General features: G+C 39.6%; 3 protein-coding genes across 8 annotated transcripts in view; 2 read left to right on the top strand and 1 right to left on the bottom strand.

Moving 5' to 3' along the window:
* kek1 (leucine-rich repeat, immunoglobulin-like domain-containing kekkon 1 protein) overlaps positions 1–24,515 on the top strand; it is a 199,118-nt gene that overhangs the window by 97,131 nt on the left and 77,472 nt on the right. For 5 of the 6 annotated variants that reach the window (XR_015272136.1, XR_015272135.1, XM_086834785.1 and 2 more), the window contains exon 2: positions 13,226–13,254. The exons of the other annotated variant lie outside the window; for it this stretch is intronic. The gene's annotated coding sequence lies outside the window, so the exon portion shown is untranslated. The remainder of the gene's footprint in view (positions 1–13,225; positions 13,255–24,515) is intronic. 6 annotated transcript variants of the gene reach the window in all.
* Yip1d1 (Yip1 domain-containing 1) overlaps positions 1–24,515 on the top strand; it is a 224,753-nt gene that overhangs the window by 134,621 nt on the left and 65,617 nt on the right. The gene's annotated exons all lie outside the window — the stretch shown is intronic.
* Positions 1,932–24,515, bottom strand: part of LOC110177976 (uncharacterized) — a 157,667-nt gene continuing 135,083 nt past the window's right edge. The window contains exon 4 of the mRNA XM_086834796.1: positions 1,932–2,003. Coding sequence (XP_086690922.1) covers positions 1,969–2,003 — 35 coding nt within the window. The 3' untranslated portion in view covers positions 1,932–1,968. The remainder of the gene's footprint in view (positions 2,004–24,515) is intronic.

Here is a 24,515-nt window from a genome sequence, read left to right as displayed (position 1 = left end):
TTACGGTGGCGGCTGAAAATGAACTAGCTGCAGATTGGAAATTGTGGTTTCAATGGGCACTAGCTTGATGAAACCGAAAAAGAAGGAAGTTGAGATATGTTTTCAGAGGGTGAAGAAGGAGTTGAAGATGTGTCTCAAGTCTCTTTAATATATTTAACCAAATATATATTATTCTAACCATAAGTTTTAATTTTCCCATCGGTTTCCCTTTGGAAATCAAAATGATCGAAAGCGAGGAGAAGCCCAGCTTAATCAATGGCTTGACCTCACCGCATAATCCTGGCAATGTCGAGTCAAGGATATCGTTAGCATGAAGGACCTGCTCTATCTTACCCTCCACGCTCTAGGTCCTTTCGCCAGTTTGCTATTTGCCGTTCACCTTTTGGAGAAATCTCTCGTCCTGGCTGTGATTTTATATGCTGTTTTCGGTTTCGGTATCCGCAAATTTATTTGCCTGCAGTGCAGAAGAGCGTAGTAAACTTTTCTCGCCAGCTAAACTGGTCTCTATCCCCTCTGCTCTCCTTCGTCCTTCTTTGGCTCGTTTAGCTTCCAAGCACACAAAGCTCACACACACTGAGAGAGCGAAGGGAAACTCATGGACACACACATACACATATAGTGGAAGCATTTATGCGACGTGCAACAAATTTTAATGCGTTTTCTCGCCAAAACGTTAAAAAATGTGGGCACAACTTGGAATGCCAACAACAAAAGTAACTGCCATTTGCAGTGAGTGTGTGTGTGTGTGTGTGTGTTATGGGGGATTTACAAGAGGGGGCTAAGGGGGCAATCACACCCCTTCGAGTTCAACTCGGCAACTGTTGCCCCAAAAGAAGAAAAGATCCAACAAAAGCGTCACGTACTTGGCAAATCGCACATTTTCTATAACTTCTCCGCTGTGCTCGGGTATATATACTATATATACGAGTGTGTGTGTGTGTGTGTGTGTGTTAAGGTCGTGTCAAAAATATAACTCATATGGCAATGCCAGAAACCAAAATCCTACTCAACCCAGGCAACCCACGATTTCCGACCGGCAAGCTGTTACCTCTTTTCGGGCCTTTCTCCCTCCTACTCCTGCTCCTACTCCTGCTCCTACTCCTCTCCTGATGATAACAGCATTTACAGCCCCCGAAAAATTTGATTACAAATGTCAACACTTTTTTGCTTTTCTCGGTTTCTGGGTTGTGCGGTTTGAGCTGTTGTTCGTGGTGTTGCTGTGTGTATCGTTCCGCGTTTTCCAGCTGCTTTTTCCACTTTGCTGGCCAGAGATTGAGAGGGGGGTGGGGAGGGAAAATCGCAGATACCGCGCCCGCGGGCACTTCATCAGTGGAAATTTCCTTAGCTCCCCATAGGATTGCAGTTTTCAATTCGTTACGCAAGACGCGAGCGCATTTAGTTTATGTAATGTGAATAAGCTGTCGACTGCAAAATAGGCAAACAGTGGTTGGAAAAATAGTAGAAAATAATAATAGAGGGGATTTGGGACTGTTAAATACGCTGAATTTGGGATTGTATTTAAAAATGAGAAATGAATGTGATTTCAGGGTCTTGATTAAGGGGGTTAAATATGTTACCCTTCACCCTTCACCCTTCAATATATAATTGATTTCTTCTAAATTAATTCTTTTCTATAAGTTCGGTTAAAGTCAGTTAGTTTAATGATTTCTTTATATAATTAAAATGATCAGTTCATTCTAATTTTTATATATCCCCGAAACCCTAATGGAACATAGCACTTTTTCCCCAAAACAGCTAGTTCTGCTGAAGAATAAAATAGAAAGAAAGAAGGACCCAGCAGCTAGGACATCCTTACACCCACACACACACTAAAAAAAAAAGAGACAGAGATAGAGAAAGAGAGAGAGAGAGAACGGGATGACGATTCTACAAACTCACCGACTACAATTGCATAACAAACAGTTGGCTGTTGTAACGACAAATATGCGACGCATGCAAATGACTGACTTACTGTGGAGAGAGAGATGCCATCAGAGGAGGAACTAAAAGGATATACAGAGATAGTTTATGGGGCTAATAAAATTATAAATGTTTACTATAATATATAAAACATAACTAGAACTATAGTTCAGAGCTTAAATTACTCTAAAAATTATAATATATATCTTCAGAATAAGCCCTTAGCTTTGTTAAAACAATACCTAGAAACTCTGAACATATCTCTAAAATGAATCCTCTAAAAACTGTGTACTTCACATGATGAAAATACCCCAAAATCTGATTCCAAGTCCCTTCAAATCATAATCTTTAGCATCGTATAAACCCCTTTGGGAACACCATATCTTCCGCTGGAGAAAAAAAGCAAAAGCGGCAGCGACATCGGTAGCCACGTTGCCCTCCATTTGCCGTCGCCGCATTCCGATAAAATGCAAATCCGGGATTACTTTGTCGTTTTGCTTTCGAGAGCTGACTGTCGCTGGCTCCTGCTCGTCCTTTTTGCCTCGATCCCCTCGAATCTCGAACCTAGGAACCTCAAAACCTCGAACCTCGAACCGACCTCCTGAGAGGAGAGTAGAGTTGTTGTCTGCTTCCCTTGGAGCAGAACACTATCCCCCAAACGGTAGCACGCGGCAGTGGCATCGCATTCGTATGCAATTCGTTTTGCCACAATTGATCCTTTTCATGTCGCTAGGATATAAGTACATATGCGAAATTGCATATCTTTGTCGTCGCTGCTCCTTTTTGGCTCCCATAGCTTTTCTGCTCCTCTGCCCAGAGCTCTGTCTGTTGTTATTATAAAAATGCGAACATGTCGCTGTTGCTGCTGCTGTAAGCACTCAGAGAAAATGGGAAACGGAATGGAAATTCAGAGACAAATATTGCTTTTTAAAAGAATAGAATAGAATATAGAATATTCAAAGTCTTTTGCAATAGGTATAATATTTATTTTGAATTAAAATCTCAGGTGCAAGGACTCTTTCTCTCTGTGCCTTGTTGCCAGTGCTGCTGCTCGAAGGACTCCTCTTGGGATCGCGTGTGCAACGTCGTGGCGTATTTGCCTTGTTTTTCGTTGCCTTTTTTTGTTTTCTTCGCTTTTCTTATTTCTTATTTTGGCCGGGTTTTGGATTGCCTCTCGTTTGCATTGTTTGGCCCAAATATTAAAATGCTTGACTTACAAATTTAATGGAGCAATAATGGCTGTGCATGCCTCCCTAGGCCACGCCCATGTGTGTGTGCACAACCAGACGAGGTCATAGCCCGGGGCCACAGAGATACACCCAGATACGTAGAGTACATGGATGTGAATGGAGAGGAGTGGAAGGTCCTTTTGGGAGGGTGCAGCGCCTCTCTTGACACGACCGCAAGCAAAAGTTGATTTTAAATTTAATAAAGTGACTGCGCTGTCTGGCAGAGAGTTACCCACTCAACCCGAAATTGGCGACCTTGCCAAGTGTCGAGTTAAAAAACCAACGACCAAGCCCCAGACTTAACCAGGCTAACACCCATGAAAATAAAAACATGGCTAAAAAAGAAGAACTGGCCTTTAAAAGCCGAAGCTTAGAGTGCCCTAAGCAAAGTCATGGAGGAATTTAACTTCTCTTCGACTTTTTAAATAGCAAAAACTTGTTGAAAAAAGGATAACAAATATTTAAAGAGTATTTTAACTTAAATTCCACTATTTAAAGACACTTCTAAAGCAATATTATAAGCTGCTTTACTACAGGCTCACAAAACACCTTCAGTTAGGGCATAAAAATGGGGACATATTTTGCTTTATGAGGCATTAATTTAACATATTTTTCATATAAGCAGGCCGAAACGCATGGCTCATTTATAAAATCGAATGTCCTGCTGTGCTTTTGCTGCCCCAGGACCTTAGCACAGACTTAACCAGGCTGGCAGGACCCATTCACATGGCCATTTGCCATTGCCCTTAGCCATAAATTTTCCAACTGCTTATGGCCCTGCTTTTCCCCATACCTCTCCCACCCTCGTTTCTTCTTCGGGCCAGGCGATTATTGTCATTAGTCTGCCATTATGTGTTGGCCATCAACTTCAGATGCCGTCAATGATGATGACGACGACTATGTACGATGGCCTCCAGTTTAGAGGGAAACGCTGCGGGCAGGGCCATTGATTGTGGAGTTATTGTTCGATACTTTTGGGGCCATCCAGGGAAAGAGCAAAAGTCAATGGAAATTCGGAAGCCAACTGCAACGGCAGCAAAAGTGTGTAAAGTGAACCCAATTGTGAGGCCCCAAAAGCAAGAGCGTTCTATTCAGTTAATGTGCCTGCCTTTTTTGGGGGGCTTCAAAGGCTCACGGTGATCCATCTCCATTCAAATGCGGTGATGGATCTGTGTAGTTAAAGCTAAACTTATTGTTCTCAAAGAATAATTAGGTTCTTTAGGTGTAGTGAAATTTTGAATAATAAAATTAAACTATAAATTGCAATCAATTTAAAAAGCTTAGAAGGTCTTTAGTTAATATATTTCTTTATGTAATTATTATATTTAAAATATATATAAATATATCATATTTTTTCACTCCTATTTCCCTAGACTTCATAAAAATAAACAGTAACCTTAACCATATCATAATGTGTACATGCTCTATATATGGCTGTGTGTATCACATGAGCTTAATGATTAATGTGGTAATTCAATTTCACCGTATTTTCATAGCCACTGCCAGTAAATCCTTTCATAAATGCTCAGACAACGACCGACCCCCCTTCACGTCATGAAAATCCGCCTAATGTGCTCTGCAAATAATTGGGCTTTCATGCGGCTCATTGCCGCGTTTTTATAATCAATTATATCCCCAAACTCCCCTCAGCAATCCTCCTGGTTTCCCCATCTAAATCGACGAGGCCTGGCAAACATTTGTATGAATTAGCATATGTCAATATTTGTTGAATTGAATTAACGCGCCGTCTGACTTACTTTCTTCGATGGCAGGGGATGACCCGAGTTTATTGGCATCGTCTGTCGTTTGTCGTCTGTCGTCTGGTGTTGCCTTCCCCCTTTGGAGACCCCTCAATTTGTTATCATTAATTAAACGACAAGGCATTGAAATTTATTACACGCGTAGTTGACTTCCTTCCCCTCTCAAAAGGACTCACACGCCCCGGCTACCAAAAGTTTTATGTACGGGAGGAAAGTTTTGCGACATAAATTGAGGCAATTGTTAAAACTAAAATTCTCGCACAAAATGTACGAAAATTCTCTGCGTCACGACTTGAGTTGAGAATTGTTTTTACCGCAAAGAGAGAGAAAAAAAAGAAAGTTTCCAAGAGCTGAGGGGAAAGCCTGCGTGCGAGTGTGCGTACTCATGCGTGATTCCCACAATCAAAAACTTAACTATCTCACCATAATTGCGTGCACTTGTCTGTTGTTGGTGTATTTAATGAAATTTTATTCGCAGACCTCCCTACCTATCTCCCTTCCTCTCCACAAATCTCGGAGGCAGAGACCTCCACTGTCCTTGCCACCCAAGGCAATTCCCAGAGCAACTTTTGTGTACACACGCACACGGGGATTTCCATACGTTGTTGCCATGACTTTCCACAGCGCCACCAAAACTCCAATTCTGATTCTGTGACTTCAACTCTGACTCTCGGGGAACTCGGGGTTTCCTGTTGCTGTTCCTGGGGCTAAAAGGCGGTGTGTCGACGTGGCTCCAGGATACGGAACCACAACACTTGGAGAAACTCATGTCCTTTACACTGATAGTAATATAACTTGTGATTAGTAATCATTTATAAAAGGGTTCTAGGAGTTGGGGAAAAGGTACTAATCCAATATTAAGGAAATATAGATGATGAGATAATTAGTTTCTATATCCCTGATAATCCACAAAGCAATCAATATGGCTTTACCAATTCCTTAACCCTTTTTTTCTGCTCTGCACAAAAAGGTGACAAGAATCAGGTGGCTGTTAAACTTTTTTGCCGCTCAATTAATAAAATAACCCAAGAGGAAGCTGCTAATTGTGTAAGCAGTCGTACGTGCACGTGTATTCGACTGTGAAAAATATAGCAGAAGGAAAACAATTTCAACTTCTTTTTCTTGTTTGGAGGGCCCCATTCAACTATAAAAGAAGGGACAGGAAGGGATGAGGGACATCTGCTCCAAGTGCAGGCCGAAACAGTTTATCGCGTTTACTGTCAAATAATGAAATTGCTGCCGCTGATTTATTTTGTTGACAACGCAGCTGTTGCCTTTTATTTTCAATTTTGATTGCCACATGACACGTCCCTAAACGAGAGGCGAAACGAGACGAGACGAGACGGGGCTGGATCCTTTCGGCCACTTTGGACACTCACATCCTCATCCACATCCATCTCTAGCCATCTATCCATATATCCACTTGGCCACAGCCCACAAACAATGCGATAACAACAAATCAATTCAACGCAAGCTGCCTCAACTAATAAAAAACGATTCACTTTTGGGCCGGGGGAAATAAGAGGAAAATAAACCCCCCCCCAACTCTTGGCTAGTTTAGTCGAATGTATCATAGGATATATATATATTCTTCACAGAGTTGAACAACAACAAAAGACACAAGCATCAATAGTATCATTCAGGGTTCAGACTTTGGCATACCATTTAGTAATGTTGGAGATTTAGGAGATTAAAAATAATATTCTTTTAAAAAATTATATCCAAATATGTAGACAATTGTATAATTTACAACACAAATTTGTATAATTTTAAACAGAAAATGGGGAAACATATAAATGAATTCTATACGGTAAGGCTTATTATATATTGAGTTAAATGTTGTTTGGCTAATTTACTCACTTTCATATTAACATTAGATATTTCTATAACAAAATATAGTAAAATATATTTAACATGTGTAATATAAAATTATAAATTATAATAATATTTTTGACTTCCTTTTTTAAGAACCTTCTATATCAAGATTTCGCACTTTTAAAATACCTAACGCACCCAATAATTTGTAACTTAAACTAATTTATATTATTTTATAAAATTTTAAACCTATTGAAATATAGAAAATACCCTCCTAACTATCCCAATACTAGGTATACCAAGAGAAAGACATTTTTTCCTGCAAAAATATTGTCATTGAAAACAAATAAAGTTGTGGACGTTTTCATAAAGGGCGGCAGTCGTTGAAATAAAAACCAAAAAAAGAAAATCCTAAGCACTGAGGGACACCAAACGCCCAAAAAAAACATAGGGCGTGGAGAGGGGGCGTGGTCAGAAGGAATAACAGTAGTAGCAATAAGAAAAAAATGCTCCAGAAAGTATTTTATAGTCCACATTGCCAGGCATTTGATTTGATTTCGATTTATGGCCGTCTCATCTCGTTCACGTTCCTTTTCTTGTTGTCCCGCTTGTCCCGTGGACGTGATGGGCGTTCCGGTGTGGGCATGGAAGTCAGGGACTTCCCCCTGGTCGCAAGGGGAAAGAGGAAAGGGTGGGCCATGGGCCAACTGGTCGACAAACGCAATTAACGCTCCGCGAACTAATAAACTGTTCGCCTCGAGTCAACTCTGCCTTTGTTGTCTATCAATTTTAATTATGTTCGGGTTAATGAATTTTATTGCATCTCCGTGCAATCCCTCATCCTTTGTCCTTACGCTTTTTCCCCATTTTATTATGATGATTTTTCATTAATATGGAACGGGAAAAATGACGGACAGCACTTTGTGTAAATTGTTTCATCAAAAAAAAAAAAAAACGGGAATAAAAATGTAATAAAAGATTTAAATAAATGTATTTACTTATTAGCATTTTAATAAATCGAAAATGGAAAAATGGGAAAATTAATTTTATGCTAAAAATTTAATTGTATCAAGATGGGAAACTAAATTTGAGAAAGCGATTTGTGGATACCCTTGAAGTTTTGAAAAAAAGAGCACAAATAAAGCTAAAAGAGCATTAATTTCAATTCGTCCCTATGTAAATTTTTATTAGCATTATAGCTCTGCAAACTGAACTAAAAATAAATAATTTGTTCGTTCTTTTTTTTTAATTTTTTGCAATTTTAACGATGTAACCCCTTATAAAATTTAAAAAAAAACTAGTAGAAAAAACTAGAAAAAAAAACTTTTCTTCCCAAGAATATATATGGTTTATACGGTCGCCATTGACTTGTTCACCTCATTAAAAGTCTCTGATTAAAATAATATTATAAGAAAACAATTTGCATAGCAGTCTCAAACAAAAATTACGTATACGCACTGAAGTAAAAAGTATTTGTTCATAACTTAGCCAAAAATGCATTAATTTTAAATCGAAAAACTGTCTCATGTTAGTTTTTATTAGCTTTATAAATCTGATTACTCTATTAAAAATTTAAAAAATGTAAAAATTTCTTCAAATTTTTTGACAATATTAATATATATTAATATTAATATATATTATTAAAAAATTGTGAAAAAATTTATAAAATTTTGTTTTCTCCCGGACGTGTCTAGATAGATTCTGCTGATCAAGAATATATATATATATATATATAGATTTAAAGGGGTCGGAAATGACTCCTTCACATTATTACAAGCCACGGAATAAAATTATTATGAGGGTATAATTCCAACTGTGCGTATACGTAATTTTTCAGATCAATAAATTTCTAAAGTACAATTTAAACCTGAAAGAAACTAACTTCCGCATGTCGAAGATCAATGAAGATAACAATATGATCATTAGGAACATTTTAAATTTGACCTAATGAATAAAATACTAACAGGTTTATTCTTGCGCTATTAATCAAAATTTGTTCATGAGAAATCATTGTTAAAATAATTCATAGCTAAGCCAAAAATGCAATGATTTCAAATCGGAAAGCTTTTCTGTGATATTTTTTATTAGGTTAAAAAATCTGCATACTAAATTTAAAGTTTTAAAAAATTATATTTTTTTTCATTTTTTTTTTACAATTTTAACGATAAAACCCCTTAAAAAATTTGGGAAAATATAATTGAACATTTTTTTTTTCCCGGCAGACATGCCGAAAGATTCCCCTATTTATGCTGATCAAGGATATACATATATGAATTATAGGGTCGGAAATGAATCCTTCACTGCGTTACAAGCTTTTGACTAAAATTATTATACCCAAAAAAAAAGGTTGTTTTCCATTATTGGTGTATTATTAATTACAGTTTTTTGTGTAATTAGTTTTCTAAAATTGAATATATTAATAAGAAAAAGGTAAACAAATGGCAAATATGTTATATTGAATTAATTGGAATAGGAGTAAACAAATTATCATAACCATTGCTAACATAAATTAATATATATTCGTACTAATTATATTTACTTTCCAAGAAACAAAAAGCAACTTTACTGTCACTCTCTAGTGTTTAGCCTTCAGAATAAACTTTCAATTACTTTGGTAATTGTAGAAATTCAACTCAATCTCCTACAAGTCTATAAAAATATACTCAAATTTAAGCTGGCGAGAAAAGTATCATCTCAATTCAATTACGCATTTAATTTTAATAAGCTGTGGCAAGTTAAAACTCCATCCTTGCCTTGTTTGAAATCCTTTAAACCGCCTTTTTAATTTTTCCTTTCATTACACAAGCGCACAACAAAAAAAAGAGGCGAAAAAAATTGGGTAAAATATTATTACTGAATGATTGTTGGTGATTCGGGTAAATGTTATTAAAACCTGGAAAACCTGAAGATTTCTTCACGTAGATAATTTCGTATATAAATTTGCATTTAAATGTGTATTAAATCGCACAGAAAATTCCTACAGCAGAGAGATATAGTCAGGGAGATGGTTACGTATGTACGTGTGTTGGGTAAAAGATTAAACGCATGCTTTGCTCTGCATAATTGTTGCATAATGAACTGAAGGATATGAAGGATGTGCTGGCCATGCATACACACACACATACACATACAGGGATGTCTGAGTGGATATTTATATGCCTTTCGAAGCTGACCAGAGGCGAAAGGAGAAAGAAGCGGGGGCTCTGAAGGCACAAGTGGATCAGTGGCAAAAAGGGCAGTAAACAAAAATCCCCCAGCGACGTTAATTAAATTGCATTGCATATGCAAGTTGGCTGCATTTTAATTGGATCGGATTTAAGAATAATGCCCAAAGTCATCAGGATGCGTGCTCAACGCTCACCGCTCCACGCCCAATACACTTTACCCTTGGGAATCTGCCACGCATTATGCACCTCCATTGCTCCAACCAGCGTATCCTTCAGATCCTTGCCTCACCCCACTCCCCACCTCCGGCGGCATTAAGTTCATGAGCAAAGTTTTTCCTCTCTGGAGCCAGAGACAATGGCCGGGCAATGCGTTGCGATGGCAAAAGTTAACTTCGTCTTTGGTTGTGAAAAAGCGGATATATATGTATTTCTATATATTAAGCTACTTTTTCGGACTGGAAGATACCCATTCTTTTGTATGGGAAATCTTAAAGTAAATACAAATTTGACAAATAGAATTAAAAGGTGATAAGTTTAGAATCTCGAAATTTAAAAACTGAAACCAACCAAAGAATATTCTACAACTTGTAACAAATGATAATTACTTTAGTAACTAAGAACTACCAGGTACAAATCCTTCGAGTCCGATATATAAACCTGAAGCTAGGAAACTTTTTTTTTTGGTTAGCTTCATCAGTGCGCCGCTGAGAGTTTACCACTGGGATCTTTGGATCAGCAACTCGCTCTAACAAACCAATAATAATTTCCGGCAGCCGAGCATCTCTCCACCAGCAGCTGCAGCTGCATCTTGGGAATATAGTCAAGGATATACTATACTATGGATGCTGGTGGAGGAAAATTCAGGATGAGGATGAGGATGAGAATGAGGAAGAGCTGCTGTAGGAAGTACCGGCGTCAGCGGATGCTTGTCTGATAGTGAGACAAACAAATTGAATTGGCTACCAAGCTTTGACTTGGCTCTCTGCCTTTTGGCCTAATGTGGTTATGTAAGCAGCCAGTGGAAATCTGAATGTGGATATTGCAAATGTAAATGTTATCGAAGGGGCCACAGATAGCCGCCCCCTAAAAATCAATCGATGTGGCTCAGGCCACAGAAGCAACAATTATTATTTATTTATTAAAATATATATACACGTGTGTATTTATATATAATGTGCATTTAAATTTATATAGACGTAAATGTTAATTTTATTATGGGCACGGTGTATTTGCTGAGAGCACACGCAGGGTATATAGAAAAGTTTCAGGTATACACTTGAAGTTAGTAAAATAGGTTCATCGACTTGTTTTATGTTGAATACACTTCACCAAAAACATTATTAATATTTATTAATTAATAAATACATGATATTGTTGTTATATTCCCATTTAAAGAAAACATTTTGCAAGCTAAACTTAACTGCAATTTAAAGACAATTAATTAAGTGATTTAAACTACCTAAACTTCCTCTAAATTGCAATTATAGGTATCAATTAACTCCTGAAATACTTTCCATACTTAAATCCATAGGAAAAACTTTCAAAAACTTGCAATAGACCTGCACAACTATTATATTGTTTCCCATTGTATTGCGTTGCCTACTCATTTGCGTGGGGAAAGGATTAACGCGCGGCTTAAATCGCAGTCAATTTACTGCCCCGCGGCCTAGGCAGCAAATTTGCATTTTCAACTTGTAAACAAATCGAAAAGCAATTAAATTATTTAAATAAAAACAACATCGGCGACCGCAGCAGGACGAACAATAAGCGTGGCTTGGCTGCAAGCATAATGAAAATTCTGAATTAATAATTGCGCATACGCCGTGTTTAACAATGGCATGTGTGTGTGGGTCCCTGTGGGTGGATTTTCATAAAGTGGGAGCCCCAGAGTTCACAGAGGGTCCTGCAACAGACCGCCTGCTGCATTATATATGCTAATTTGCGGCTAAGCCAATAACCACTGGGAAACAGGAACCCAACAGGACACACACGTCAATAACACTCATACGCCCAGTTGGCCAAGCCGATGATGAGTGACACAAGGCAAGCGGAGTGAGGAAGATTAAGAGAGAGAGAGAGAGAGATTCGGAGGGAGACTGCAGGCTCTCCACAGGATATTAAGGAATCCAGGCACGCACATGCCAGAGCGGCAGCGGCACCGAGTTGGACATCCATAATCCTTATCAATTGTATTACTTCCGGTCAATACTAACCACTGACATATCCTATTAATTTCATAAGCAATTGAGTGCAAAACTGTAAATCGGATGGAACGAGGCAGTGGCAGTGGCTGCCATTTGGCTGCCATTTGTACGTGACTCTTTTTGATACGAATGAGCGCACTTACAGGACACAAGGACCAAAGCTTCAAGTCTTTCCATTTTCTTTCCTTCTTCGCCAGAGCTTTCAAATCGAAAAATACTCACATTGTTCACGTGCCAGTTTGCTGGTCGTGGATCCTGTGTCCTGCGTCCTGTGTCCAGGGTCCTGGATTCCACTCCTGACCCCCTCCCTCCCCCTGATTGTACATTTCGCGAGATTACGGCAAACTCTCATTATTAGAAGAACGGAAGCCCGGAAATGAAGTGCCGCAGTGCCGTTCTGTATCTCGCTTGCTCTCCCTGCCTGCCTCCTCCTCTGTTTTCTTGATTTCTTGTGCTGCCCTCATATCAATAACTAAGCAAATTGTTTGCCCAGCTCCGGCAGCTCCAGACCAGAGCCAGAGCCAGGGCACATGCTTTAAATTCCACTCTTTCCTTGCTGCCCAGTTACAGTCCCAGTCTCAGTCTCAGTCCCAGTACCACTTCCAGTCCCAGCGTCAGGATCCTGGGATTCCCTGCCAACCTCTGGCATTGGACATGCTGCTAATGTTATTTTAGGAGAACTTTTTTAATCTGCCCCTGCTGCTCCTGCTGCCGTCTTTTGCTGCTGCTGACAGAACCAATTAAGCGCAACCGAGAACACTGAGAGAAATGGGGGAGGTAAACTCAAGGAGGTCCTTGCGTCCTTGCTAATTTAACTAATTAAAGTCTTAAGAGATAATTTAAGTATGGTGAAATATGATCAATTTGAATGTAAATATGTTTACATTATTATTACATACTCAAATAGTTTATTTCTTTGGAAAGTTGTTATTTATTTTTAAAGGGTTCGTTATATATGATTTGTTGCCGTATTATTTATATTTGTAAGAAACTTTAATGGGTTGAAATATATATTTTAAATGAGTTATAGTTCTTCGAAATTGGATCAAGAACTAAAACCTAACGATCTTTTTGTATTATGAAACATTACCTTTACAAATTCATGACTTCCTTTACTTTTTTTTTTTTAGCTTTGTGAATCAAAATCAAACAACTATCGGTAAGTGTAAAAGAAATACGAAACATGGTTGAAAAATTCCAACAATTTCCAAAAAAGGTTTGTGCTAAAAGGACGAGTACGGTGGCAGGTCCTGCTGTCCGCCGCAATCAGCGACTCAACTGGACCCTCTCTCGCTGTACGTGTGAGCCAGTGAGCCAGTGGGAGTGCTCGTGTGTGCGAGTATTGGCCATGTTGTAAAACGTCAAAAGCGTTAAACGTAATTGAGCTGCGCGCACAAATACAAATAAATAAATGCCGCTGCAGAGGAGCCGGGCAAAAAGGCGTGGAAAACCAAGCGAAGCAGAACTCTGCTGTCTGCTGACGATGGCGCCGAGTGCTGAAATGTTGAAATGTTATTTGAAATGTTGCAACCAGCCAGTCAGCAGGCAAAAGTGCCGGGAACAACAAAGGGCCATCGCCATGTACCCAAAAATTGGTATTTAATTTTCAACCCAACTTGCTGCAGTCCACCGGGAGGAAAACGCAGCTGCCTTTCGCTTTTCCTCTCTCTCTCTCTGCTGCTCGTTTCAGAGCAATTTGCCGCATTCCAAACTCACTCATACGCGTGTATATACATACATACACAGGAGCAGGAGTCCACCATCCATAAAGGATCCAGCGGAAAGAAAACAAAACAATCCGCACAAAAAAAATATACACAACAAAATTTGCACCGAAACTTTTCCGTGTGGCGGAATTTCCCGTTTCACTTCGTACTTCCTTTTTTTATTTATTTTTTTTTTTTTCGCAACGTTTTCATTTTCATTTGACAGGACCTAGAGTGGCGAAAGCAAATTCAGAAAAAAGGAAAACTGAGCGTTATAATTTGGTCTCGTAGCTAATCATTTATGCAAATAACTCATACATTTTCGATTAGCCAGCATTTAATCAGAATTCAAGCAGGGCGAACACATATATATAAAATTGATAAACAACATCTTGTTCAGATTGAAGAAGATGATGTCTCTCTCTCTTTCTCAAGTATAAATTAATGCATAAATTACGCCCCCGAAAAAATTACACAGTCTTCCCTTTTCAGACATAACTTATCACATTTCCTATTTGGATTTAGACAAACACAAACATAAATATATAGTATATATAAGCGCCTTTGGCAACATTTATACACACCATGCAGCAGCTTATTTAATTAAATATAAATCGCTGTGCTGGCACACATAAATTTAAACTTAACACATTAGGAAAGTGACAATTGGGTAACAGAATCAAGAAAGCCAAATACTCTTAAAGATATTAAATGAAAAAAGGGAGACTATAGCAAAGTTAAGTTAATTTTCTTTTTTTTAAATATCCTTAGTTATTTCTTGAGGTCTCTTAAGGTCTTTATTCATAATAACAGGGTCTTTTTTGGCTGGTGTCTCTCATTTGCCATAAACCCATATGATGAAGCAGCCTAAGGACTCTTTTATACTCCTCACACACACATTAATTTCATTCTAAATAAATAAGAAAGGCGCCGGCTCTCACTTCCCTCTACATACAACAATTAATCTTTACGTTAAAGCAACTCCAACTCCGTTTCCACACTGTTTGACTTGGCTCACATGGCGTATGCGCAATGTCAAATAAATTACGATTTCCGAGGACGACGGCGAGGCCGAGTCCTGGAGGCTGTCTGAGGCACCTGAAGCAGAGTGTGTATGCGGTATGGATGGAGGAGACTCCTAAAAGGGACAAAGTCCTCGCCCGGCTAATCCTTTTTGCGCGCCACTTTACTCCTGAATAGACCTGATTTTTGCTTTTTGTTTCATATTTATTCATTATTTATGGTGCATAATCAATCAATATGCTGCTTGATTTGATTATTTCTTTATTTTCATTTCGCTGGCCATGATTGTTGATGTCCTCGAACTCTCGTCCTCGTCCTGTCCCCGGTTTTCTGTTTGCCGTCGCCGGAGAGCTGCCCTCGCAGCTGTAATTCGCGTTAGACGCTCCAGCAATTTATATCAATACAAATCCAATCGTAGTGCGTCCTTCAGCCCCCGCCCCTCCGTCATATCCTGTGTGTGTGCTGATTTGATGTTTTTTTTTTTCTGCTTTGCTTTTTGTCTTTGATTGAGCTTGTTATGTGCTATCTACACAGCCAGAGCTACCCCGCCATCACACCCCACAGTGTCCCCATTGTATTTGTCTATATCCCAACTGCAGCATCAGTCATGGTCGCGCCACGCCCCAATTCGGCCCATCATCACCATCATCATCATCACCAACCATCATTGCCATCTTCATTGAAGTCGCTCCAATGATTTTTCTGTATAAATTTCTGTGTATATCGAGAGCATTTCGCTTCTGATTTGTTTCGTCCTCGTGCCCAACCGACCTATAAGTACCTCTGCTCCCTGCACTCAAACCCCGTCATCACGCGTCTACCAGGACGATGTATATAAAAAATTTAAATGTCACGTGCCTTTCATCAAACATTGCGATAATATTGGATTGGTTTTGGGCACTGTGGGACTGGGGGCGGGGCGGGGCGTTGCGACTCCCCCATGCCCTTTAAAGCAGCCCTGACCTCAGCTTTCGGGTCTGTCAATATTTGCTATTGATTTTACCGTAATAACATTCCCAGAGCGTCGATAAATTTTCAAAATAACGCATTTCACCTTCAAGGCATTAACCTCAGCACCGCGGAAAACCTCCTCCCCCCGCAAGGTAACCCCTCCGCCAATAAATAAATCGGAGTTGCTGTATCCCAAGGGAACCGAGGAGGAGGAGGGAAAAGTCAACAATTGTATAAGTGCGCATTAGTGATATAATTATTGCACTTATTCTAATGGCAGCTTGCAAAGTTTCAGGATAGCCGAGGAGCAGGGGGTTGAACAGGTGAAGGAATGAAAGCAGTTTAAGGGGAAAATAGGGTGATAGTGCAAGAAGTTTTCCATTCACATCGAAGACGTCTTGATTTCAAGGAAAGAAATTGTAATTTCCAGTCGGTTATTCTTCGAAATAGCTTATAGAAGAACTTAAGGAAAATATTTATAGCGAAGTCTATTATTATTATTATTATTAGAAAAATTCCTGATTTATACGAAATGAATATTATGGTTCTTGGTAAAGAAAAAAGGTACTTGTTGTATTGCATCTCCTCTTTCTGTGAAAAAATATGTATAAACTGTTTGTCCGTTCTGCATAATTTTTCCAATTATATCGTTACGTCTGCTTTTAGAGTCAAGATGTTTTTTCAACTGTTGACTCTAATTTAAGGTTGTCCCTGTTCAAATAGATTTGCATGATTCCAGAAGAAGACGCGAAATGCGTTGCGTTGCGATGGGTTGTGACTGTGCTGTCATGGCAACTTTTAATCGGCTCTGGGTCGCACAGTTGCTCATCGGTGGAAGGACTCCCGGCTCTCCTGCTGACGCCTGTCATCAGGACATTTGCATACGGCCATCAGTCACAGGACTCCGGAGGATGCCAGAGGCAGTAGTAGTAGCAGCACGTGTGCGTGTGTGTGTGCCTCGGGATCGGTGCTCCGCAGCTCCTTGCACATTCGTCTTGTAAACATGGAGTTAAGCGCCATTAATTTACCACTCTCTCTCCCCTCTCACACACCTGCTCGAGGCATTTGCATTGCGTTAAAATCACTTTGGTCGGCGTATTAGTGCCTTCTCCCCCATTCGCGTGTCACGTTCCCTGGAAATTTTTCAGCCAAGGCAAACGAAAAAGTTTTCCTTTTGATTTCTCCCTTTTTACGAGCCTCACTGGCGAATCCTTAAGTGAATTTCAGAGTGTGCAGCTTACGCACCAGGCAGGATTCGCCTCCCTTTCCTAAGCTTCCCTATTTACTGTCACCAATCCCACCCACACTTACACCCACCCCCAAGAAACGTGTGATTTACGCAATGCCTTTGGAAGTTTTCATTTAATTCACTTTGATGCGATTACTTCTCGCTTTTAAAATAATTACTATACGTGGCGTATGCGTAATAACTTCTTTTTTTCCCATGAGCAGAAGCTAAAAAGGGTAAAGGAAGGGAACTTCGTTTAGAAAAGGGATAAGTGGCTGGCGAATAAAGGATACCTGTTGATTCTTAGCATAACTAAAACAAATATTAAACTCTTTCTTGTAACTTCTGTAGTATTTTTCCCAAGGCCTGTCTTAATATTTCCCTAAACCTCTCCCAGCTTTGATTCGCTTTCTCTATAATAGTTTCCCAATTTCAGCACATTTCCTGCCCGTTTTTTTTACCAGCTTGTTTATCCGTTTTATGAAAACTTGTTTACAACAAAACAATCTACCCCGGCAAGTAGCACCGAAGGGTGGAGGAGTGCTAAAAACCCAGGGTGGATAACAAGGACAAACTGAGGGAGCCGCCGGCTGCGTGCACCTGCGATGTGGCAGGGATGTCTCAAGAGGCTGACCAATGTTGATCCCTATTAGTGGCACAGCCATTCTGAGGCTCAGTCTCCATCCGGGGGATATGTGCAGATGCTATCGGACGCCGGGCCAGTCCGGGGAGAGGGAAGAATGCAACCAGTTGCGGGACTTTTCGCAGTCACTGTTTGAGGAGGAGGCGTGTGTGTGTGTGTGTGCGAGTCCTTGCCATTGTCCGTTCAGCTTAACCGCAAATCCTTTTTAACATATAAAAAGTTACGTTTCTCGTAGATGTTGTCTGGATCCACAGCCATCGTCTCCTTCGTCTAGCTGTGTGTGTGCGGTGTTCGGTGTGCGGTGTGCTGGTATTCCCATAGTTGTTGTCAACACCGTTTTATCCTTGGCGTTGCGTGGCTGCCAGGACACAAGCCGGGGCCGTGTCCTGCGTTATCCAGGGCGTTGCGTTCAATTGAATTTGCGATATGTGAATATTTAAGCACTGCGCTGGGACTTCTTCCACCTCCTTTTTGCCTACATAACTATCATTGCTGTGGTCCTTTACCCTTAGCCAGCCAACCCACCTACAACCACTCGTCGTCGTTGTCCCTCGTTGTACTGAATTGAATTTTTATTGCACGATAAAGGAAAGAAAGCCAGGTGAAGGAGACAACCCCAGCCCGCACTCGGCAAACACATTGTAAACATTGTAAAATATTTGTATTCAAGATTTCTGCTAACCACTGTCCAAGTTTATTGATTCCTCTGCCCTCGGTACTATGCTATCTGTATCTGTGTGTGGCCGTCTCGCCATCTCTCCGGCCGGACACTTCTTCAACTGACAGCATTTGCAAAATGACACACGGAAAATGGTCAGGAAACGAGGACGGCGAATGAAGATGGAGGACAGGACGAAGAAAGCGGAAGGTTGTCACTGCGGCTGTGGTTTCCTGGACTCAATAAATAAGTGGTATGTGTCGAGTCTGGGGTGTGTCTGGGGTATATATATATCGCATTATTCAATCATTTGATAAGATGGATAAATATTGGGGGATATGAATTGATAATGTGACTTGATTTTTCTTTGAAATCTTGATCGATCTATATCTTTCTTTTACTTCCATAAATATAATTATCTCTAGTCATCTTTTAATAACTCCCTTGCAGGGCATTATTTATTCGATAGTATTCCACCCTACATCTTATTTATTATACTCAAAACTCGACTTGTTTTCTGAAACTTTTCCCTTTCGTTTTTTTGTAGCTTAGCTTTCCTCCTCTTTTTGGATAACAACCGAAGTCAATTTCGGCGAAAACTTTTTAGAAAATTGAACAGAATTTACAGCGCATCGACAATCACTGACGGGGATTGACGAATGGAACGATTGGAGTGAAAGTCTGTCTTAGGGGGGAAGGGAATGTATCTAGAGAAATGGCTCTCTACCCGCATGACCGAAAAGGACATTCGCCCAGCGCCTCGCTCTCGCCCTCTCTGTTTATGTTTACGTTTACGTTTATGTTTATATGCGTGTGTGTGTGGGATATCCTGGATCCGTCTGAACGTGTCTCAATGTATCCGATCCCGATGCGTGTGCGTGTGCGTGGGGAGTGTGTTAAGGTTTTACTGTCTGTGATTTGATGTTTACAATAGCAAAGGATGCGACTGATATGGCCCCAGACGGCTGCCAGGACACAGGACATTTAAGCCCCGGCCAGAGACTCACAAGCAGAAGCAAAAGCAGCAGCAGAAGCAAGTGATTTCAATAAATTTGATGGTTTTCCATTTGCAACCCAAACTCAATCGTCTATTCGCAGTAAAAAATTTCGAATTACGCAGGACGCAGCGAAAAAAGGGAGCAGGAAAGGAGCAGAGCAGAGTCCTGGATAGCTGGATGATTCAAATTGGGGGAGGCGCTCAAATGACTAATACAAGCCAAGTTATTGACATGGCAGCGGCTTTGCCCTCAACGAGGATAACACTCGCTGCGTTAAGTTTTCCCCGTCGAACGCTCAAAAATCTACACTGCAATATGAGTGGTGAAAAAGAGCATGAAAAATTGAAAATATTTTGATTTTTTAAATATTTTTAGGCTTAGAAATATAGGCTAATTTCATACCCAATTATTTAGGATGAGTTTTTATGAACTAATGATACTCTCATTGAAAGCAAATAGTTTCATTTCATTCAAAATTGAACAGTTTTGATCCCATTAAAATAAAGAATTCATTAGAAATAAATTACTAAAATTCAATTAATTAATTAAAATCATATTCATCAACCATTTCCCAAAATACTTCACCAATATTTATATTTAAAATATTGAAATGATTTAAGAATAATTATAAATTTAATTGAATTTATTTTCTCTGTAGAGAAATACCCAAAAATACCATATATACATACTTTAGATATATAGAAAATCCTCTAAAAAGAAGGAGAGTGTGAAAAGCGGGGTGAAGAGGAAAAGTTTCGGGGGATGCGTATAACTTCAAAATGACTGCTTTATGTAAATCCCACGGATAACGTTTTGCAAATTGAATTTTTAGCATTCTATTTTATTTATTTTTCGCCTTTTTGGTTTGGCATTGAACGATGGTCTGGGAGGGGGGGAGGAATGTATGTGGACGGCGTTTGGCTGTCACCAGAAGGACAGGCCGCCTATATAGAGTCCTTCGATGGTCGCAGCAAATTCGCAGCCGCATCCGTATCCGGATCCGGCTCTGTCTCCGGCTCCGGCTCCGGCTCTCCAACGACCCGCCCCGAAAAGAACCCCCTTGGATACTTTGCGTTCCATGCTGTAGTTGCATGACAGTTAAGCTGGCAGGATAAGCAGCAGCAGGAGCAGGAGGAGCAGCAGGAGCGGCAGGAGGAAAGGACCAAGGCCAGAACCCAAATCGAAACCAACTGTCAGACATATTAGCATGTAGGCATAGACATGTTAGCTTTACATCGACATCGACGAGGCGCAGCATTGCAGGGAATTTCGGGTGTGATTGGTGGCCAACGGGAACCCGGAGGATTTTTGTGGGGCCGGAGATGGGGTCCTGGAATGAAGCGATTGCCACTGCCGGCATGTCAGGATGGATCAGTACTTGGGCAAGTGCGGTGCTAAATACGTTCGCATCGAGTGGAGATTTGTACAGCGGAATGTAGGACAATTTTGCGAGGAAAACTCTGTCTAACTATGTAGTTACTGGAAGCATTTTATGGAAAATATCACAACTTTATGAGACAGAAACAAACCTCTAAATAGAATATAATAACAAAATAAATATGATCCTATTAATATTTCCACCCTAAAATTCTATGTAAGCTTTAAAGCAATTTTCCTCAAATACACTGACATTTATTGCTATATTTACTTGCATTAAAAATAACAACAGTTTATTGTTTAATAAATCAATTTAATAGGCTTCTACTTTCATTCATTTGTTACAATGAAAAGTATTTACTTTACTTTTAATCTTCAAAACCCAACAGTTGCATGCTAATTCAAATTAAATGCTTAATAAATTAATTAAATTGTAATTGCAGACAATTATAAAAATTCTCTCCACTAAGAATTCAATTTATGAAATATGTAACAACATTTAATTACGTCAAATTATGGACAATCTTCAATCAGAACCTTCTGCATAAATTGGTTAATAAATAAATAATGATGAAAGGTGAAAAACTTGGTCAACTTTCATTTTCTCAGTATGAAGTCCTTGCGTGTTGTTATCCTGAATTTGAATTAACCATTTAAATTATATACCAGAAGAGGTATAATTTCTTGTATCAACTGGAAAGTTGTATTAATCGGGAAATCAACTTAATCTTGAAATTTCAAAGGACATGCAAGGGTCGGCTTTAATTTTGTTTTAATGGGAGACTCTCGTTTTGCTGTTTTTTGTATTTTTGCGTTATTGTTGACCCAACCTATCAATTAGGTCCTTTGTTTTTTTCATCTTTTTCGTTTTTGCCGATTGCCATCATTTGTAATTGCTGTCCCTGGCGTTATTTATGCTCATGTTTATGCTGTTGTTGGCATTCCGTGTCAAATAAACTTGTTGTGGATGCCATTTCCTCCTCCTATTATTGTTGTTGTCGAGTCTATGTCATTTGGCAATCGGACTAATGAGTTTTGTGATTTTTCATTTATTCATTAAATTTTTTTTAATTAGCCCGCGCAATTGTTTTTCTTTGTTCTTTGTTCCTTACCAACATTTTTGCATGTTGCGAGCCATTGTACATGTTATTGTTGGGGCCGGAACAAATGTTGTAATTGAAAAATAAATGATGCAATCAACTTGCTGACCTGTCGTCGATGTAGCGAAATATTTGGTCATCAATTGACCCACACAGTGAAAATCGGTGTTAACTTTTCCAGCCTGTCGTCCTGTCGTCCTGTCGCTACATTAATACCCCACGTTTTATGCCCTTGTATTTTATGCAGTTGTATCACTTAGTCATGGCGAAATGGGTCTATAAAAATCCCATAAAATGTTTAACTTGCTAAATTTGATCGTAAAAATTAATTCCTAGGAAATCTGTAGGTTTAAAATTGTATTCAAGGGGAGATCGGATGTAGAGTAATGGTATATTTTAAGGAGTAATTTGTAGAGCCTTCTGTTTATGATAAAATTAAACTAATTTTAATAAATATATTTACTACTATTTATTTACTATTGAATTTATTCTGTAATATTTTATTGGGATACTTTTTCCTATTCCTTACTTAATACCCTACCATTTGTTATGTGAGTGTGGCTTGCTGTTTGGACAGCACACATCAAAAATTACAAATGTTAAAAAGGCGGTGGTGGGCGACACTCGCTGAATGCCACGCCCCCCGGACCTAGCACCCCCTTCGAGCCCCTGTGCTGTGCGAAAAAGGTAATTATGGGCCCCAATGGCTACTGGCGGCTACTGGCATTTCTGGTGGTATGCCCAGCCATTTTTGATTGTAATTGTTGTCGATTGTCATTACAGTTTTCTCTGCGCCCCCGTTGTTGGATTTTGGCCTGCCTGATTTTTGCTTCAAGCCAAAAACCCATTGTTGCGGCAGTTTTGTTGCGCGGTTTGTAGCGTGGTTTGTTTGTTGGCAGCGTCGCATTGCCGCTCCTGTCAACACAATTGTTGTTGCCATTGGCCGTTGTTTGTTGCTTTTTGGCCAGAAAACCACAGAGCCCAGCAGCCAAGAGTGCCGCGTATATCAGAAATTTCCCTACTGCTGGCGAGAGAATTTTGTTTTTTCCACTGTGTTGCAAAAATTAACACGAATTGAGCTGTAAGCTCAGCCCTGACCATTGACCAGGTACAAATTTATAGGGCCAATAGAATAGCCATCGATGGAGGGGCTTCAGCGCCAGTTGTCCAAAAACCAAAGACCACAATGGGCGTCAGACTCAATCTGCTGCTGCTACCGGTTTTGGGAAAACATTTTGGGCTTCAATTTCTTGTTTGGATCTAGGTATTGTGTTTATTGCAAAGCCGTGTAATTATTTTGTTGACCAACGTTTGTTTCAGTTCATACTGAAATTTGATTTGCTTTTGGATTGACAGTTTTATGACAATTTAAAGGATTTCTAGTGCTTCCTTTCAAATTGTTAGGCCAAAATGTTTTTGTATAAAGGTAATCCCACTAAGGTTAACCGAAATCAATTAGCCTTGCATTTTATTTTAAATTATTTGCACTATATAATGTATGCTAAAAACCACAAATCAGTTAGTGAAGTGACCTTTGCATTTGTCACAAAAATAAATAAATGACATTTGAATTGTTCAGTATTATTGCCTTGACATTTTATGGCCTTTAGAACAATGTGCTCTTTTATTTAATTAAAATAACCTTCACAATTTGTTAACGAATTTCCTTTCTGTTTTTGAGGCAATTAAAATAAATATAAAGAAATAATTTGAACGCTAGAATGAAATAGGGAAAATGCATAGCTTTCTTTTATAAAAGTAAGTACTTAATTCTTTGACCCTTGATTTAATTAAATCAATTATATATTTAATATTTAATTAACACCTGTAGAAACATATTAGTTGAATCCAAAGTGACTTTCCCATTTTCAATTAAATTTTAACAGCTCAACACAGAGTGTCTTTTAAAGTGGAAATAAAATGGAAATTTCCTTTCAATCTCCAACGACTCCTTGTTAGATTTCTTTTCTTTTTTTTCCCTGTAGCTGTCAAAGCCTTCTCGCCCTAAGATTTTCCAAAGGATTTGAAGCAGTTATTCTCTCCATCCTGGGCCCCCTTTGTGTATGTACATACAACCGGGGCGGACACCTTTGGCTCTCTGGCTACCAAGTTTCGGTTGCTTTTCGCAAAAGATTTTGAGAATTTTGGGCACGTTCGCGACGTTCAAAAGAGATTAAAAGCGTATAATTGTCGCCTTAGCAGCACGAGTGAGGGAGGAGGGATGAGGCGGGATGAGTTTTGCTCAGTTTTACGCTGCCTTTTCTCTTTTGCTCTGTGGGAAGTTATTGCGAAGTTTTTCGGGTAAGGCGGGGGCGTGGCAACTGCCCATGCCTCCAGCCTCCCCCTCACCTTTTTGGCCATGGATGGGAGCTGTCGGGCATGATTTAGGCAAAGTGCTCAGAGGCCTTCACTTCACTCCATGCCACACCAGGCCATGCCACGCCATGCCACTTGTGCCTGCGGCGGCGCCTGAGCGAGCAAATTTAATTTCCGTGACAGAAATAAGTTTTGCGCTCAAATGCACAGGCTCAAGGCTCAAGGCCCGCCTCCGTGCGTGGCCGGTTTTTCTTGGGATTTTTCCACGCTTTCCACGATGGATGGAAGGGGAGCTGGGAGCGAGCAAATTGGAATGGGTAGAGTATAACCTCCTTGGCCGTCTTGACTTTTATTAAAAGCTCATTAAGCGGCGGAGCAAAAGTTTTCCACCGCCGCTGTAGTTGATCAATCTGTGCCGCT

Source organism: Drosophila serrata, unplaced genomic scaffold (genome assembly GCF_035046125.1).
Source record: "Drosophila serrata isolate PLE 108 unplaced genomic scaffold, ASM3504612v1 contig_275, whole genome shotgun sequence".
NCBI lineage: Eukaryota > Metazoa > Arthropoda > Insecta > Diptera > Drosophilidae > Drosophila > Drosophila serrata.
This window is presented reverse-complemented; position numbering and strand designations above follow the sequence as displayed.